General features: G+C 48.0%; 1 protein-coding gene across 1 annotated transcript in view; it reads left to right on the top strand.

Moving 5' to 3' along the window:
- The first annotated feature begins 38 nt into the window (after positions 1 to 38).
- The window catches only part of RHOQ (ras homolog family member Q), a 35,896-nt gene continuing 17,000 nt past the window's right edge, over positions 39 to 18,934 (top strand). The window contains exons 1-2 of the mRNA XM_061168722.1: positions 39 to 268; positions 820 to 878. Of these exons, the coding sequence (XP_061024705.1) occupies positions 127 to 268; positions 820 to 878 (201 nt within the window). The 5' untranslated portion in view covers positions 39 to 126. The remainder of the gene's footprint in view (positions 269 to 819; positions 879 to 18,934) is intronic.

Raw genomic sequence — 18,934 nt, forward strand, 5'->3', positions numbered from 1 at the left:
GCCGGGGGGTCGGCCCTGCTGCACTGAGCGGCGGCGGCGGCGGACCCCCCAGGCGGGCTGGGGCTGAGCCCGGGGCCGGGGCGGGGGCTCCGGGGGGACCATGCCCGGAGGCCGGCCGGCCGCAGCATGGCTCACGGGCCCGGCGCGCTGATGCTCAAGTGCGTGGTGGTCGGCGACGGGGCGGTGGGCAAGACGTGCCTACTCATGAGCTATGCCAACGACGCCTTCCCGGAGGAGTACGTGCCCACCGTCTTCGACCACTACGCAGGTAAGCCTCGGAAGTGCTGACTAAGGGGCCGCTCCCCGGGCCGGGAACTTTGGAGCAACTTTGGCTGAGCCCCCTCACCGCCTCCCCTGCGCGCGCTCCCCATCCCTCCCCCGCCGCGCCCTCCGCCGGGCGCCCGGCCCCACCCCCAGGCTTTCCCTCTGGCAGCCCCTACCCTGCCGGACCCAGCCCTCTTCCCACCCCCAACTCCGGTGCCCCGTCCTGGCGCCCCGCATTTCCCATCCCCCTCGGCGCCCGGGGCCGACCTCCTTGACCTTCCTACAGCCGCCTAGCCTATTAGCCCCAATCACCGAGGGGGAAACGTGGCTATGGGACTTGGGAGAAAGGAGTGGGCAGCTGGGGGCCACATCGCCCCGGCCTCACGCCACTTCACAGTGAGCCGGGCACAAGGGAAAACGGGTGGCATCTTCCTGGGAGCTCCCGCTTGCCTCCAGCTGGGTTAGGAGGGAAGGGTCCTGGTGGGGAACGAAACTGCCCCAGAGCCTAGATGATTGTGAGCTTCTCTCCCCGCCCCCACTTCTCTGCCCTTGCAGTCAGCGTCACCGTAGGGGGCAAGCAGTACCTCCTGGGACTCTATGACACAGCCGGACAGGTGAGTGTCTTGGCCCCTGGCCGCACCCCCCGCCCTTTCCCCGATTCAGGATGTCTATGAAGGGCCTTTGGAAACTGACGTGTCTAGGAGGGTGGGTGTGTCTGCAAGGGTCCCTCTGGATCAAGTATTTCTTTTTTCAAGTCACATTAGGAAAAGGAAAAAAAAAAAACCTCAGCAACAAACCCAGACCAGCCTACCCCATGTGAACCCCTGGGCTGAAAGTTTCTGCCTGTGTGTGCCTTCTGTCTGGTGCCTGGTGTGTGGGTCCCAACTCCTGTTGCAAAGTGGCAGTGGCCAATCCTGAAGCGCTCTTATTTTTAGTTGCCGATGACCAGGTCTCCCCTCACAGCCTTTGTCTGGTCCCTCATTGGTGAGTGGTCTGCCTGCCTGAGGAGCCTGATTGGTGGGAAATGGCATCATCTAATATGATGGGAAGGCATTTGGTCCTGGTTATGTTTATTACAACATCATTGCACTCTGGGACTCCAGTCCCTGAAAACGTAATTTGTGGTATTACCAGAGGACCACAGGGAAAAAAGAAAAGAAACAACAACCATCCAGCCACTCCCAGGGGCAGGGAGGGGAAGGAGGGGTAGGAGTTCAGTGTGAATCTTGGAGGAAGAGCTTTTTTTTGTTGTTCCCTAGGAAGGCCAGGTGACTTTGTCTGGGTTTTCTTTGGTAGAGATTATTGTGCAGAAAGAAAATGCACCCTCCGACCATTATTTGCAAATTAGAGGTGGCTTCTGAAGGATTAAGGTCTCCTCTCTCTGTCCCAGCTCCACCCTCTTCCCAAACCCACTTCTGCTGTGGGCCTAAGATGATTTGTTTGATGAAGTTTTGCAAAATCCAGCCCTGTGATTAGACCTGAAAATTTGGGCGGAAGTTTCCACGTGTCATCCAGACTTGAGTCCTTGAGAACATATGAGCGGCTGAGGGCCTTGGAGAGTGTCTTTAGGGGATGTCCAGTAGTACAGTTTCCTTATCTGTAAGACGGGGTTTAAAAAATTCAGACCATTCCCCTCGGCATATATTATATGCTGGATGCTTAGCACTGAGTCTGGCACACACTAGGCACACATTAGGTCAATAAAGAGGAGCTTTTCTTTGTAGCCCTTGTAGATTTGGATTTCAGAATTGTAGTACCAGGTTAGATTCCGAAGAATGTCTTGTTGGGGGACACCTCGATGTGGCCTCTGGTTTCTATACTGTGAAGTTAGAGGAGCCTCAGAGAATAGAGAAACCACTGGCAGAGCACTAGGCACCAGGTGCCTGAGGCCGCCCACTTTCACCAAACTGAACCAGGTTAGTACAACGAGTTCTTAGCTTTCCAGGGCCCCTTTTTATTACCTGCCTTGTAGTTACTCCTTCTATCATTACCAGACGGTATGAAGGGCAAGAGGCAGAACCCATTCAATCAAATAAGACCAACTTTTAAGCAGTACAGCTGGTAAACAGCAGGTTGAAATTGTTGTTTGAAAGGAGAGAGGTTAAGAATCGTCTCTAATTTTAACTTCTCTCACTACTGCCTCTTCCCTTTTCTTTGTTACTTGTCACCATGGCCATCTTTTGACCACAAGCCCTATTCAACAGGACGTGTGTATGTCAGAGCTGTTCTGTGCACATTCAAATCTGGCTAATATCTACTGACTTCCTTCTACATATCAGGCCTGGGGCAGCCACATGCAAATATTATTTTATTTTCTCCACTAAACAGCCCCATGAGATAGGTGATCCTCCATCTTTGCAGATGAGGAAACTAGGCTCAGAGAAGCTAGGTTGCTGATCTAAAGTCACAGCTACGGAGGGGTGTTGCTGGGATTAGGACATGGGTCTGAATCTGCCATAGTTTGAGGCGGTTATATACAGAGGAAGTCATGGGAGGTGCTGAGGTGCCACCTGGGTTGATTGGGTTGCTTGTGTCTCTGTAGACATGGTCCTTGGAATCTTCACAGTCATTCTCTGAGTGAGGGTTGTATGCCACCCCTGCAGAGGAGAAAACCCAGGTCCAAAGAGTCAAGTGCTGTTTTCAGTGGAGATTGTAAGCTATCTTCCAAGTGGGATCAACCTATTAGGGAGAGTCAGATATTACTGTTTTTACCCAATGGTGGATCACCTACTCTGTTGGCCAAGAAGTGTGTTAGGCCCCCTTGGTGTTTCTCCCAGCGTCTAAGACTTTTCTTAGTTAGCAATAATTCACCTTTCAGCATCCAAGGGTTTATTACTAATAAGCAATCTTAGCAACGTAATCATCAATGAGATTAAATGAGTGCCCACTTTGTACCTAGCACTGTGCTAAGCACCAGGGGGGTACAAAAGAATAAATTTAAGATAGGGATCTGCCATGTCTGAGGACAGCATAGGTGGAAGTGTCTGAATTAGATGCAATGTGTGATATGTAGGAGATTCCTGTGTTGTACTTGGTCATTAAGACCTCGTGCCTCTATGAATTGGTATCCGATTAATCTTACAATAATAATAATGATAAAGAAGCACATTCACATGCGTATACATATATAGAGAAATTTTCAAGTCTGATGGGCAGCAGAGGAAAGCCCATGCGCTTTGGAACCTAATAAGCTTGGGCCCAGGTCTCCACCTTGCTGTACTGGTCCTGTGATTCTAGCTATATTATTAACCTTCTCTGTGATCTAGTAAAAATGTGGTTAATTAGAATCTGCACTGCAGTGTTATAGGTCGGCTTAAATTGTTTAATGTATATAAAAACAGCTGACACTGTTCTTCATTCATAATAGTAGATGTGTAATAAATATTACGAGAAACTATTGTGCTCCACTGTGGGCAGTTTTATGGGGGGAAGAGGTCACACGTGGAAGAGGACAGTGTATTATACTTGGAGTTGATAGAAATTCTACTAGGATGCCAGATCCTAGAGCCTTTTTAGTGGAGGTATGATGCTAGCTTTGTACTTCGTAATTGCCACGGTCCCCATCACTGGACCCATGGACACGGTCAAGTGCTCCCTGCTCTAAATGCCCTGTTGTGTCAGATAGTTTCCTTTCTTGATCAGAACCTGCATCCCCAGTGATGTAAGAGAAACTCTCAGAAAAATGAAGAGTTCAGCGTAGAACTTGAGAACCAAGTGGGGTATGTAGGTTTCAGTCGATTCTATTTTGGGAGGTAAGATGGAATGAGGGAGAAGCTCACAGCACTTTAAAAAGTTCACTCATGCACTTGGGCTCTCACTGTATTTGAACAACAGCACATCTCCCTTGGGTTGGAATTTCTAGTCTGTGTGCTTACTCTTGGGTCCCCTCTTTGACCCCAGTTGAGTTCAAAGCCATAGGTAACAATGGCCCAATTTATATATTAAAGAACATACTAGGGAACTTCAAGAGATGACTGTAGTAGATAACCTCTTGCCTTCCGGAGCAGGCTGCTTCCCCCTTAACCTCCGCTGCTATTGGCAGAGAGAGAGAGAATATATAGTGAATGTGAATGTGTCGGGCATCACGTTCTGAGTCCCATCACGTTCTCTGCCTGGGCACATCCCTCCACACCCCCGACACACTAGCATTAGGCCAAAGGGAAGCCCCCCCTCTCTTGGCCAAGCCCCTGGTGGCCCAGGAGCAGCCCGACATTTTCCTGCCAAGCATTTCAGAGTGGAAGTTGAAGGCGCTCCTTCCTCCTCCCTGTGGCCTGCTGGAGGGGTCCGGCTTCCGGTCTGGGCCTCTGCAGCGCTTCTGTTTTCTTGCCTGGCTTTCAGGGCTTCAGGGTCGGCTCTGCAGCAGCCCCAGTGTCTGCTCAGGGAGGTGCTGGAGGGGTGAGATTTTCCCTCCTGACTCTGCACTGTTTGGAGCTCAGGGGAAGTGGGAAGAGCTCTGGCTCTGGCAGACGAGCCAGTGGGAGCTGCCTGGCAAGCTGCTCTCGAGGTGCGGGCTCCAGGCTGATCTCTTAATCCTTGGCAGGAAGGCAGAACTTGATACCCTGAAGAGGGAAGGACGGACGCCCAGTTTATCCCAGGTCCCGGAATACCCACACTCAGGAGGGTGTGTTGGGGGTGAGTTTGGGTTCCCTAGAGTTCCAGATTTAGCCACTGCCTCAGTGTGTACAAGTCCATATGTGTGCTTTTGGGTGTGCTGTTGCTATATCTGTTAACTTAAACACACACAAGTTCAAGGATGCATATAAGAGAGCTATAAATACCTTAACTCAGGTGTCCCCTGGGGTTGGTTCAGGGACAAGCGAGGTCTGTTTCTTACTTGACATAGCCCAGCAGCTGTGGCTGCCTTGCAGGCCCTCTGGGTGCCCAGGGAAGCACTTCCCCTCCAGAAGGGTATCTCCAGGGAGGCAGCCTGGGAGTGCCCGGCCTTCTGGAATGTCCTGCAGCACCCAAGGGCCTAGTTTAACAGGAGGGGGGAGGGGTAAGCCCAGGGTATTGCCACTCATAGAACGCCTCCCACCTTCAGGCAGGCATCCTCACAAAACCTTCCGAGGTAGACTCTTCCCAGGTGTGGAAATTGAGAGTGAGTGGGCTTATGAGAACCAGACCAAGATGTGATTAGGAAAAAGGTTTTCCTTACTTTGGAGGGGCCTGCAGGGAGCATCGGTAGGGCTCAGGAAGTACCCACTCACATCACCCAGGCTCCAGGTCCCTGCAGCCCGACACTGCATCCCTGAGGGGCCCCGGGAGCAGAGTTTGGGAGGAGCCGCAGGGTTCCTTCCAGACATCAGCTGCAACAGGTGAGATGCTGGCACTGAGCATCCTGGTTTCCCTTAGTAACCTACTGTAGATTTGTCATCTGTGCATTTTGCTAACCTTTTTAGAAGCTATTTATATTTCCAGTCTGCACTGCATCATAGGGAATGCTGGTTTCCTCCTCCGCGTGGGGAAGGTGGATGGCCTTTCTTGGCTTCATAGCCTTTGCAGTGGCCGAATGCCCTGTGTCCCCCCTCTTGGCACTCTGATGTGGGTTTGGGATGTGATCCTCTGATCCATCCGGCTTCACTTCTCTCATGATTCTCTTGAGGTTTGGTGACATTTACGCTCTGGGAACCAAAGCTGACCAGCAGGTGTATCAGGAATGGTGTTATAGGTGCGCCCAGATGCCATCCGCTCAGCTCGGGAGTGGGGGGTGGGCAGTGTGTAGCTTCCAGGGGGCTGAGCATATATGGTCATTTTTATGTGTGCCAGGATGTGAAAAAGGTGGGAAGCATTGCTTTAAAGCTCATGGGTTAGAGGCCTTATGGAGAACTGGGTGTTTGTGGTTTTGTTGTGGAATTTGGGGTTTCAAGAGATGAGCCCTAATGGTATTAAAACAAAACAAAAACAAAGCCGTTCTCCATGGGGCTATCGGTTTCTAGCAATGACACGTGTTGGCAGCAGCTGGTACTACCAAGAGGCCTCAGGTACAGAATAGCAATATGCAAGGAGGAGGAAAGAGAGGCTGTTACAAAGAAACTAAGCCCAAGACCACACATGTCTTTAAAATTCGGGCGCCTCAGCTGAATTTCCTTTCACTCAGAGGGCTTGGTTTTGCCCTAATTTGGTGTGTTTGGGTCAAGGAGCGGCTTTCCTTGCCCTCAGCAGTTTGCTGTTCCTCTTTTAGTTTCTGGCAGGCAGCTGCTTTGCACGAGGAAGAGAGGGGAGACCCAGCCAGGGAGGCTGCGCGGGGCGGCAGGATGGCCATGGCGGGTCATCGGAGCCCTTCCTGGCCACCCAGCTGTCCGAGTACAGTTCTTCCAGATCCACTGCCTGCTGGATTGGCTCGATTCTCTCTAAGCTCCATGAGGACAGGTGACCGTGTCTCTTTTTCTCCACCGTGTTTCCAGCACGTAGCCCAGTGCCTGGTGCATGGTAGGTCTACAATGACTGTTTCTTAAATTGAGTTGATTTGCATTTGGCTGTCAGCTCATTTCTGCTAAAAGGTTAACCACAGACTAGGGTTATTGCTGTTAAATAAGAGCTTCTGGCACAACCCCTTTCTTGGAAAAAAGCTTTGTTAATTTAGTAGAAGTCTCTAAGTTTCAAAGGAGTGACAGGCATGGAGGTGAGCAGCAGGCCAGGTGCTATCCCCCGCCCCAAAACCTGGGGGCTTTCAGTGGTCCCCAGTGGCCTCGTCCCCCAGTGCTGTCTCTCAGGTGCAGGCCCCCACGTCTTTCCTGAGACCTCTCACTCTCCGATGCCCTGAGAAGGAGGCAGCTTGGCAGTGACAGTGTGGGTTCTGGATTCTCTGGAACATTTTTGAATCCTGCTCCTCTCTGTAGCTGTGAGACCATCAGGCAGCCAACTTCTTCCCTCCCTGTGGACGGGGGACATGATGGCCACCTTGCAGGGTTGCCGTCAGGGTTAGTTAGAGATGATGTGTAGTTGTCCTAGATGGCCTCACGCTCAGTCAGGGGTGATGGTCCCGGCCGGCTTTGGGGGCTCTACCCCAGTTCAGTTCAGCTGGTGTTGATTCAGTGCCTCCTCTGTGTTGCAACCTCCTGTGGGAGAAGAAAGGGGGAATCAGATGGCAGAAAGCAACGGGGAACACTCCTCATGTGCAAGTGAGTGGTACACCATCCCAGTTGAGAAGAGGTAGTAGGGATAAGCTCTGGAAGGCTGTAGGCTTGCAGGAAGAGATGGGAGGCAGCACAATAGACTGGTTACCACTGTGGGCCCCCACATTGGACTGCCAGGGTCTACTTTCCAGCAAGGGGCTTGACTTCTCAAAACCTCAGTTTCCTCATCTGTAAAATGGGGATTATAAAATCAAATCAGAGCTTCCCAGCTCCCAGGTAAGGGATTTTTCTTAGCCTCAAGGCAGATGGGTGGGGCCTGGGATGGACAGCCCGGGGCTCAGGTTGTCCCTTCCAGTTTGAGCCGTCTAACCTCAGTCACTTAGCCCATGGCCCCTCTACCCCACCCACTGTGTGCTGAACGCATATCTCTCTTCTCTGTCCCAGCAAGTGAAAGCTTGGGAACCATTGGGCTAAATGAGGTCACGCAGGCAGAGGGGCACGGAGAACGGATATTCTGGGTGGAGAGGAACAGCATGGGGAGCACAGGCACGGGGTGTCCCAAATGTGTCTTTCTATGGTACCTCGGATCCCTGCTATCAGTGTCAACGTGTGGAGTAGGGATGAGAACTAAATTATGGAGTTTTTCACCCAGTAACTGACGACTTAGTAATTAGAGAGATATTAATCTGTTGCTGTGTTGCTTGTTGATTTTAATAGAAAGAACAGAACATGGGGGAAGGGGCCTCTATTATTGTTCCTGTTTCTTTTCAAGTGACTGGTGGGAGTAGAGGCCCAGCCACCTCTCTCCTGATGCCCACACTCGCCAGCCCTTCCCAGACTCAGGGAAGACTCTGGGGTTTAATAATGACACTCTTGTCATTTAAGTGGCACTTTTACAGGGTGTGAAGCACATTGCACGTGGTGCTCCATGAGGCTTCTCACCTGCTCTGAGTAAAGGAAGCAGGTTGTGGTTGCCTCCTTTGCAGGTTCAGAGAGGTTAAGTGACTTGTTCAGACCACACAGCTGGTAAAAGGCAACACCAAGATTGCAGGCCAGACTGCCCAACTCCAAGACCTGGGTTCTCTGTGTTAAACCCCTCACACGAATCAGCTTGATGGTGTTATATGTCTCCTTTACATCACGTATATTCTGTTGCTGACGATTTCATTAAAAAGTACATTCTGGGCACATTGCTTTTCTGGACAGAAGAGTTGGTGGAATGGTGTCTATAGATGGGACACTAGGGGCTGCTGCTGAAATGGCTCCTTAAAGATACCTCCACCCCACCTCCACCCTGGGAGATTAAGGGTGTTTTGTCCATTTGTTCATTAACCTCCATTGTTGCTGAAAAAGAGGACTTCCCCTGCGTGGTGCAGGTAGCTGCATTGCCAATGAGGCTGTGGAAGAAACTTCATGCTGGTGCAGGTGTCACCTGTTCCCAGGAAGGAGCTCTGCGCCCCTTTGCATTGTCACCCCTGCTCCGCCTGCCAGCCCTGACTTGACATGAACTTGCTGTGCGGGGGCTGCCAGGCAGATGTCTTTTCCACCCCATAGGGGCTGCCCCAGGCTTTTCTTTTCTCCCTTTAAGAGTTTCCTTATTTAGGTAAAAACTGCCATTTTCAACCTGTTTGTCCCTCTTCCAATGGGATATGCCCTGAATATGCACCCAGAGACTTCCTCTGCCACCCACTCCTCATTTTGCCTGCCTTCCTGAGCATCCTGTTGACACCACCTCCGCATGGGCTCCCACATCCCACGTCCCACAGCCTGGGCTGCGTCCCGCCGCTGTGACTGCCAGGACTAGATGAAAACACTCATTCAGTCAGTCAGCAAACATTCCTTGAGCACCAAATCTGGGCCGGTACCTGTGCAAGGGGCGGGGCTGATGAGACAGATCGGGCCCAGGCCCTGCCCCCAGGAGCTCACGGTTCAGCAGAGGGGGGAAGGAAGAGGGTGCCTGTTCATCGGGGGCACAGAGGAGGCTGGGTTCTGTCCTTCCCAGGAGATGAGAATGGGCACAGCAGCCTGGGGTTCTCCAGGTCGATTTTAGGTGGAGAAAGTGCTCAGATTGGATTCTTACATGTACTAGATGCTCAGTGAGGGTTTGAATTACTGCACTGGTTCTCAAATGTGGTCCTCAAACCAACATGCATCTTCTGGGAACGTGTGAGAAATCCAGACTCTTAGGCTTCACCCCAGACCTCTGGAATCAGAAAATCTGGGACAACTCTGGTATGACAAGCCCTCCAGGTGATTCTGATACTGGCCGAAATGTCAGAGCTACCAAGTTAGTGAATGTGAACTTAATATACCTTGTCTTAGCAAGCCACCTCCCCTCCTCCCCTCCCCCAATACACACACACAGACACATACACACACACACACACACTCTATACATGCTCTACTTATACACTGTCTCCAGAGTGCAGGTACATAACTTATCCATCTTTTAACCCCTGCCTATCCAGACACGCCTCCACACACCCTCATCTCTAGTTCGTTATGCGTGGTTGGGATGCGCCATGTTTGTTGGAATGAACTGAATCATTCAGCCACTGGTGCTGCCTTCCTCGCCTGCCTGGTGGAGATGGGGCCAAGGCACTATCAGGAGAAAACGGAAGCAGAACTTCTGAAGCTGCCCTTGGCTCCACTGGTGTGCTGTCTGGCCCAAGGCCATGCACACAATAGGCTCCAGGGGTATTCCTTGATGAGGCCCAAGTGCCAAGCCATGTCCTCCCCTGTACATTAAGCAGCCAGACAGACTTGAGACGCAAGACCTGCTCTGTTCACCGTAGCTGAGGTTAGCACTCTGGGAGGTGACAGGCCTGCCCCTGAGGACAATGCTGGTTTGGTTCGTGCTAAATTAGTTCCAAAGCAACAGATGGGCAATGATGTCCTTTTGTATTAAAACTCCCCACTGGGACGGTTGGAGGAAGGGCTGTTACTGACACCCTTCTCGGCAGTAATTACTTTTCTGGCTGACCGTGGCTTTCTGCGTAAGTGTCCTCCTCCTCCATTCCCCTGCCTTCCCTCCACTTTTAAATTCCCCCTTTCTTCCTTCCTCCCTCCCTCCCTCCCTCCCTTCCTCTCTCCCTTCCTTCCTTTCTTCTTTTTCTACTGCTCTCTCTTTTTTCAAAACTTGTTCCAGTGTAGAAAAGCCATCCTCTTTCAAATGGCCTAACGGTTGGGATTATAAATGAGTTGGCTCAAAGTATGCCCCCCTTTAAGAGCTGCCACTGAGAGAAGGAATTTAATTCTGATTGTCCAGCTCAATTAAAATTCCACTTACCCCAGCGTAATTTTCAAAGGGCTGTCCCGCCCAGCTAGCTGGTTCAGGGTTCACAATTAAGGTGTGTCTTGTGGCCTCCCTGGCTCTGCAGGTATGGGGGATGGGGTAGAGGTGAGAGGGTCCCTGCTTTCTTCAGACAGGGGCCTTGTCTAGCAGCAGGGAGCTTCTGGTCTTCATCCAGCCTGCAGAAAGTGAGAAGTCCTGAGGAGGAGGCACCCCGTGAACTCCTCCTCTGAGACTCCAGCCCTCTTAGGGTTGAAGCCCGTCTTTGAATTTCAGCTGAGAAAATCGTTTATAGGCTACAGTCTAGCATTTTGTTTTATTCTTGTGGAAATCTTTATTCAGCACCCAGATTGTAAGCCCTCAGAGGGGGTCTGCATGTGGCACGTAGCGCTTAGCACAACTCACAACCAGGTGTGTGCTCGATTTAGGAGAATCTGTTAGAAAGATGATCATGAAAAGAACATCTCCCATGACTTTACGTCACCTCCATATTGGTTTTCTCATCAGCTCATTTTAAAGGGAATTCTGTTCTGTCTTGACGTTATTGAAGGTTTTTAAAATCAGGTTATAGGTGGTCGGTGTAATGCATTGCCTGCTGAGGCACAGTAGAACTCATTTCTTAACTCAGGGAGTCCAGTAGCAGAAAGGCTGCCAGGTCTCTTTGGATAAAATATTGGCCAGGATGTGTGCTGTTCTCCAGCAAGTCTGGATCTGTAGGATTCCTTCAGTGCATTTTGTGTCAGGTGTCCCTCTGTTACAAGCAGGGGGAGCCCTGACATCCTGCTGCTGGGCCAGGCAGTGTGGAAGCATCAGAGTCTAGGCAAGCTGGTGTTATAAACAAAGCAATTCCTCAGAAATTCCTCGTGGGCCAGACTGCTTGTTTACTCCTCTTTCCTTTTTAAAAATTGAGATATTATTCCTATTCAGTGGGTTGTATATATTCACAAAGTTGTACGACCATCACCACTATTTAACTCCAGATCATTCTCATCACCCCCAGAGAAACCCTGTACCTATAATCAGTGACTCTCCATTCTCCCCTTCCCCCAGCTCTCAGCAACTAATAATCTACTTTTTGACCCTGTGGATTTGCCCATTCTGGACATTTCATATAAATGGAATCATACAATGTGTGGCCTTTGTGTCTGGTTTCTTTCACTTAGCATCATGTTTTCAAGGTTCATCCATGTTGTAGAATATACCAGTACTTCATTTCTTTTTTGTGGCTGAATAATCCTTGTCTGTCCTTTTTATTCCTTTTCATCAGTCTTCATTACATGGACATTCTGCCCGAACCCTGGAAACCACTGGTCATGTATTTCTGGTGCTGTCTTCACCCCAGCTCTGGTAGGGGTAGGGGCTGGTCTCCCTCTACCCTTTCAGTGTTCCAGTTCTCCTGTTGCCTCTGTTCATAATCCTCCCCACCCCCATCCACACCCTTATGTCTTTATTCATCAAATATGTGAGTATCTGTTAAATACAGGTGAGGTGAGGAACATGAAGATCCATCAGATAGGGTTCTTCCTCTGTAGGAGCTTAGAGTCCATTGGGAAGAGAAGATGTATACAGATGACCAAAATGCAAACAGAATATGGGGCGTGCCAAGAAAAGGTAAAGTGTGAGGAGTGTCATAAGGGTGCCTGATTGCTAGGCTGCTTGCCTGGAGCCTCCCAGGGAGCCAGGGCCTCAGTGGGGCCATCAGGACTCAGAGACTTGATTTTATTGAGGCACTCACATATCATCAGGTCCACCGGTCTGATCTGTGTTAACTCATAGAGATCTGGATATAAATAAGGTTGTGGAAGGATTGTTTACCATGTGGTCTTGGTGGAAAAATAGACTCAAGCCATAAACCAGTAGCTCACAAGGAAGAAAAGCAAACAGCCAATTGAACACACAATATGCAAATAAAAACTTTTTTTTCACTTATCAAATTGAACAACATGGGAAAAATTGATATTCAGGAGTCAGGGAAGTGGATGCTCTATGTACCGTTCAGTAAAAACTGACACAATCCATTTGGAGGTTAATTTGGCAAAGACACTTCAATTTTCAATGATCCATTTCTATGAATTTATGCCAAGGGAACATTCAGTGTACACAAAGATTTACATAAAATGATACTCTTCACAGCCATATTTATAATAGTGATAAATTATAAACACATTAATGCATAGTAAAAAAGGATTTGTTAAATGATAGCATGATATGTATTAGAGTAATCACAGCCATTAAAAACTGCTTTCAACAAATATTTAAAGATATATGAAAAGGCTAGTGGTGTGGTAACTGTGAAAACACAGGAATCAAAACTATATATAACATTACTACAACTTTGAAAAATCTGCATATGTATAATGTGTAAGAAAAAAATTGGTACAAAATTGTCAAAATGTTAAAGCAGTTGGCTCTAGGTAGTGATATTGAATACTTGTAGAAATTTACTTCTTTATACGTTATTCTGTTTTTCTCCAATTTAAAAAAAAGTCACTTTATTTTTATTGAAGTTATATATGCAGATGGTTTAAAGAGTCAACAGTTCTATAAGATCCTATTATGGAGAAACAAAAGATCCCTCTCCACTTTCCTACAGAGAAGTCCTTTTCCACTCCACCAAGGCAACCGCTTTCAGTTCTTAGCTGTTTATGTTGGTAAAAGAAATCCTCTATTGCCTTCACACCATGAATGATGAGGCTTTAGCTGTCTTTTGAATATGTCTTCCACTTCCCATCCACCTATCCCCAGTAGCTATATTGTAATTTCCATTTGATTATTGATCAGTGGTTATATTTTTATCACTGTGTTAGCATAGCTGAGCCATGTAGTGTACTATAATTACTTTTTCCCTCTTTGTGCCACTTTTTGTTTCCCTGGAGTTACTAATTATCTTGCTTCTTCCCTTGCTTAGTTTTCACCACCTGTCTATTTCATCCTAAACTCACCTTTCCATGCATTCCAGCATATCAAGTATTCTGTCAGTGTCTTCTTGGAGACATTCGTCATGAGCCTACTGACCTGCTTCAGTTTGGGCTAGTTGCCTCGAGCCTACTGCACAGCTGTCATCCTAGGATTTTCCTTCATCATTATTGGGATTCCCTTTGGCTCTATGTCTTGTATTAGATGCCTATTTTTATTTTTCATGTCTTCATAGTTTATTTCCTCATTTTGGTAGAGTATATATTTTATTAGTTTTCTGAGAAAAGATGCATTGTAGGCAAATTTTTTGATACCTGGTATGTTTGAAAATGTTTTTATTTCCTTCATACCTGCTTGACATTTTGAAAATAGATTGGAAATCATTTTTTCTTCAGAACTTTGAAGGCATTGTTCCATCATCTTCCAGCTTCAATTTATGCTGTTAAAAAGTCTGATGCCAATCTGATTCTGGATTCGTTTTTAGGAACCTGTTTTTCCTCTCTGGAATTTCACACTCATGGTCTTCAGGGTAGGGTGTAGCTGGCTATTGTGGGCCCTTTCATTCTAAGGCCCCGTATCCTTCAGTTCTGAGAAATTTTCTTGGTTTATTTTCTTGGTTTATTTCTTCACTTCCAATTAATCTCTTCTGTTACACTAGAACTTCCAGTATTTAGATATTAGAGGTTTGGGGGTGGTCCTCAAATTGTCTTATATTTGCCTTCTCTGTGTCTTTTTGCTCTATTTTTGGGAGAGTTCCTCAATTTTATCATCTACCCCTTCTATTTTTTTTTTTAATGTGATTCTATTTTTAATTTTCAAGAACCTTTTCCTGTTCTTTGGATGTTCCTTTTTTTTTTTTTTCTTTATCATCTTCTAAGTTTGGTTTGGCTTGCTTTTGGTTTGAATATCTTCTCTAATTTCTCTGAGGGTATTAATGATAGCTTTTTGAAATTTTTGTCTCCCTGCATAGTCTCTCATTTTGATCTCTGCCTTTTGTGGCAGTTCCTCAAGTGTCTACTCATATTTACGAGAGTGGCATTGGAGAATGGGAAACTCTGTGTATACATGGGGCTGGATGACTCTGGCCCTTACTGAAGGTCTGGGTTTCTCAGCCTCAGCACTATTGATATTTTGGGCTGGACAGTTTGTTGTGAGTGCTGTCCTGTGAACTGTAGGATGTTTAGCAGCATCCCTATTGTCTTCCCTACCCCGATCATGATGATCAAGAATGTCCCAGACATTGCCAAATGTTCCCTTGGGGCAACATCAGCCTTTGCTCCTTCTACCCCCATTTGAGAACCACTACTGTAGGGTGATTTCGTCTGGGTCTTTTCATTGGGGAACCTGGTCCTTCCTCTTGCACTGTTCATATTCCCCAGAAAAGAATCTTCCACTCTACTGCCTGAGTGGTTCCTGCTGGGCTGCCACTGTTCTGGGAGGTGAGGGGAGGCAGCAGGGTAAGGATCTCAATTTTCAGTGTACCCTGGCCTTGTGTGTTCAGTATGTTCAACTGGGCCCTGTGTCCTCCCACCCAGGGAACCCTCTGTTCCACCCTTTCCGGGGAATAAATATCCTCTGCCTTTCATCAGGGCCGGGGAGAGTATTTATCATGATAGAGAACAGATCTGGGGTTTAACTGCTTCAGAAGCAGACTGTCAGTCTGCCCTCTTGTTTGTGGCTCCACCTTCAGCCCACTTTCAGAACACACTGCTCCAGCTCCCACACCTTTAGGGGGTTCTGTTGTGCGGAACCGGGTGCTTCTTAACTTCTCCTCATTGCTGGCCCAGGATCTGGCTCCCAGGGTCTGCTAAATCAGCTCCTACTTGTTCTTTGGTTTTCTAGCTTCTAAAATTGTGTGGCTGTTGTCTCCTTCCCTGTTTGCTTTTCCTGTGGCTTTATGCCTTTTTTTTTTTTTTAATTACTGTACATGTCAGAGGATTTTGGAAAGATAAAGATAAATTCATGTGTTCAACTGGCTAGCATTTAACTGAATTCTTCTCCAATTTGTTTTAATCGTTAGAAAACATAAATATGAAGATCAAAGCTATAGTGATAGATACCTTTTCAGTGCCTGTTATCCAGTGTACCTTTCCTTAGCATAAGGTACCCAGGAAAATGAATTCATTAGAAGCTTTCTTGGGATTCAGGCTTTGGAGCAAAAGGTCTTAGAGGAGATGTGAATTTCATCTGGATCCTGGAACCACATGGTCAACTGCCCCTCCCACACGAGAGCTAGGCTTTCTAATGTTCAGGATCTGTTTGTCCACCACATTTAGCGTCTTACCGTTGGGCAAAGCTAGATGGACACAAATATTCTAATTAGGCAATTTCTCCTTTGCTAGACTCTATTTAGAGTCTCTATAGACAATAACTTTTAAGTCAACATTTTTCAGACAGGCCAAAACATACTCTATTAGGTTACAGCTTGCTTTAGTTACATTTTAATCACCTTGATTAGATTCGGGTGTTTTCAAGAATCTCGGTCATCTCTTAGTAATGACCCATATCGCAGATGACTAATGACGGTTATGGTTTCATTTTCATGAATTTAATTCTCAACATGTAGCCATATGTCAAATTATTAGGGTGTCCTACTATAGTTCCCCTATATTTATTAACTACACCTCCAGATACTGACATTGGGAGGCAGGAAGGGGCACTTCCAGCTCTGGGGATGGGGGTGGGGGAGGGTCGGGACTGTTTTCCTAGGTGAGGAGGTGGCATGAGTGTGTGGGTTTGGGGTGGGGACAGGACATGGGTAGAACAGGTATTCCATGCAGCCTTTTCTAGTCCTCAGGTGGTGGACATACTCACTCCTGTGAATTCCTGTGGCACTTAGCGTATGTGTCTCTTGTCATTAATCTCGTGCCTACATCAGAGGCCTTCTCTGGACCTGTTTATCCCATTTAATCATAACAACAACCTCTGAGGTAGGTGATATTATCCACCCCTCCCCCTGCCTTTGTTTTAATGGATGAGAAAACAGGCACACTGAAATTACTTGTATGAGTTACACGCGCAGCCCATGAGAGCAGCACTGGACCTCAGACCAGGCCTGCAGCCTCCTGATCTGTAAGTCATTTAATTAGTGACTTCCCCTGCTGCCAGGGTCTTACTAGATTGCTTAACTAAGCTAGTGGCTCTCTGAAGGGAGATGTGTGCTGTTTGATTTTCTAGGAAGCAGCAGACTCCCTAAAGGGGCTGATGTGTGGGCTTGGAAAGGACTCAGCTTAGTGGGTTACACCGGGCAGGGCTGAGAGCTGGAACCTCACAGGTTCCCGTGCAGCTTGACTGGGCTCTATGATCCACACCTGCTATGGTTGAAAACCGCCTCCACCTCCACCCTGACGCGCCCAACTGCTCCAGCCACAGTCTCGCCGGCACTTCACCGACGGCCCTGGCTTCAGCTGCTGCCCTCCACCCCAGATGGGGGGGTGACAGCTGCTGTCCCCACACTGCCTCCAAGGGTTTTATGAGGATACGCAGAAGAGAATGGACGTTCGAAACCCCTGGAATGACCGGGGTTTTTCTTGCAAAGCTTTGTTGTTTCCTTGTCTGCCCATAGTGTTGCTTCTTTTTGATTTTGTTTCACGGGCTCTCGGTTTGTTTTGGTCAATGTCACATCTTCCTAGCCAGGTTCTCTGTGGTGGGAAGTCCAGCTCCTGGATTGGCTGAGCTTCTGGGAGCACGAGGATGCTCGTACAAACGTGGGTCCAGTGAACCTTTTACAGGCAGCAGCTGAAAACTGCCCGTGCTGTGTGCAGCACTGGGCAGAGAGGGCCTGGCGGCGAGGGCCGGGCAGCCACATCAAAGTCCACGTGCATCATGATTCTTTTTCAGTTCTCAGGTCTCATTAACCATTGTTTTAAAAAAATACATTTGGGGTATATTAGTTTAGCTCTCTTCAGTTGTTTTAATAAAATTCCTGACTTCAGTTCTTGCCTGCCATGTAAACATACGCACTTAGTAAGCAGCCACATTTCTCAGTGTGTTTTCCACAAAGTCGCTTTTACCCTCAATCCTCCTTTTCCACCGATTTATTCCTCTTTGCCGAATCTGCTGAAACTTAAGAGCTAAGGAGCACGACTGGGCGTGGTGATAAGCTCGCAGCCCCCACACAGGCTCCATGCTAGCGCATTTAATCTTCCAACAGTTTAGTCCATTTTACAGATGAAGGAAACGGAAGCGGTAAGTAACTTGCCTGGAGCCACATAGACAGTAAAACTATGATTCAAAGATTTATTTAAAAGGTCTGTGTCTAAAACCTATGACCTACTGCTTGCTTAGAACAAAGGGGCCAGGAGGGTCCTAAACTAGTTGATTGGAGAACTGCCTTCCTGCCTCACTTCTGCCCAACTGTCCTGTAACTTTGGACAAGTTGGATGAGTTTCTCTGTTTCGCCTCAGTTTCCTCATCAGTAAAGTGGGAGCTGCCCTATCTCATAGGCTGATGGTGAAGGTTTGGTGGGATAGTTGGGCTAGCGTGAAAGCCAGGAGCAAGGCTCTCTGTGCTGTGAAGCAAAATAAGGCTAGAGTAACGTAATGTGGTGACTCGTTAATAAGCCTGGAAAAGAGCTCTGCTGGGAGCCTCCTGTAGCACAAGAAGGCCAGAGCTGGAGGGGAGAAGATGAAGTGGGTGATGCAGAAGAGGCAGAGTAGGGGTTATGAGACATGCCCGAAGGAGGGTAAGCCGTGCTCCACAATGTGGAAGCGTGTCACGGTGATGAATGCAGATCCTGAGGAGTGGATGGCTTGGGTATTTCTGCCAGGGACTCCCTGCAGGGAAAGGGTATTTCTGCCACGTGCAAGCACCTCTCTGAATTTCAAAGAAATCTGTGTGTGTGTGTTTGTGCACGCATGTGTGTGGGTGCCCATGAGGACCCAACTTTGCATACTTGTGGACCTATGTGTATTTTCCTTAAATTAAGGTGAAATTCACACAACATAAAATTAATCATTTTTAAGTGTACAATTCAGTGGCATTTAGTACTTTCACAATGTTGCACAACCTCCACCTCTGTCGAGTTCCAGAACATTTTCATCACCCCAACAGAAATTGTGTGTACTTTCTAAAGGGTCTGTTCTGTGAAAATGTATTTGTGAACCGCATTAGGTCATCCTGATTTTGCCTACCTGCCCAGAAGCCTCCCTCCCTCGTCTGCCTATCCCGTGTCTTTGGCCAAGGAGTGTGGTCCAAGACCTCAGATTCCAAATGGGTTTGCTAGTCATGGTTAACTCCTCCATGCAGTGTGGCTGTCTCTGGTGGGCATGGAGAAAACCAGCATTTCAGGCTTGATCAGAGGGTAGTTCCTGAAGCTTCTCTCGCCGCTTGACTGCCTGTTCTTAGTGTATTAGAAGTCTGTGTTTAAGGGTGTCTGCCAGTGAGA

The sequence above is a fragment of the Eubalaena glacialis genome, chromosome 14 (genome assembly GCF_028564815.1).
Source record: "Eubalaena glacialis isolate mEubGla1 chromosome 14, mEubGla1.1.hap2.+ XY, whole genome shotgun sequence".
Lineage (NCBI taxonomy): Eukaryota > Metazoa > Chordata > Mammalia > Artiodactyla > Balaenidae > Eubalaena > Eubalaena glacialis.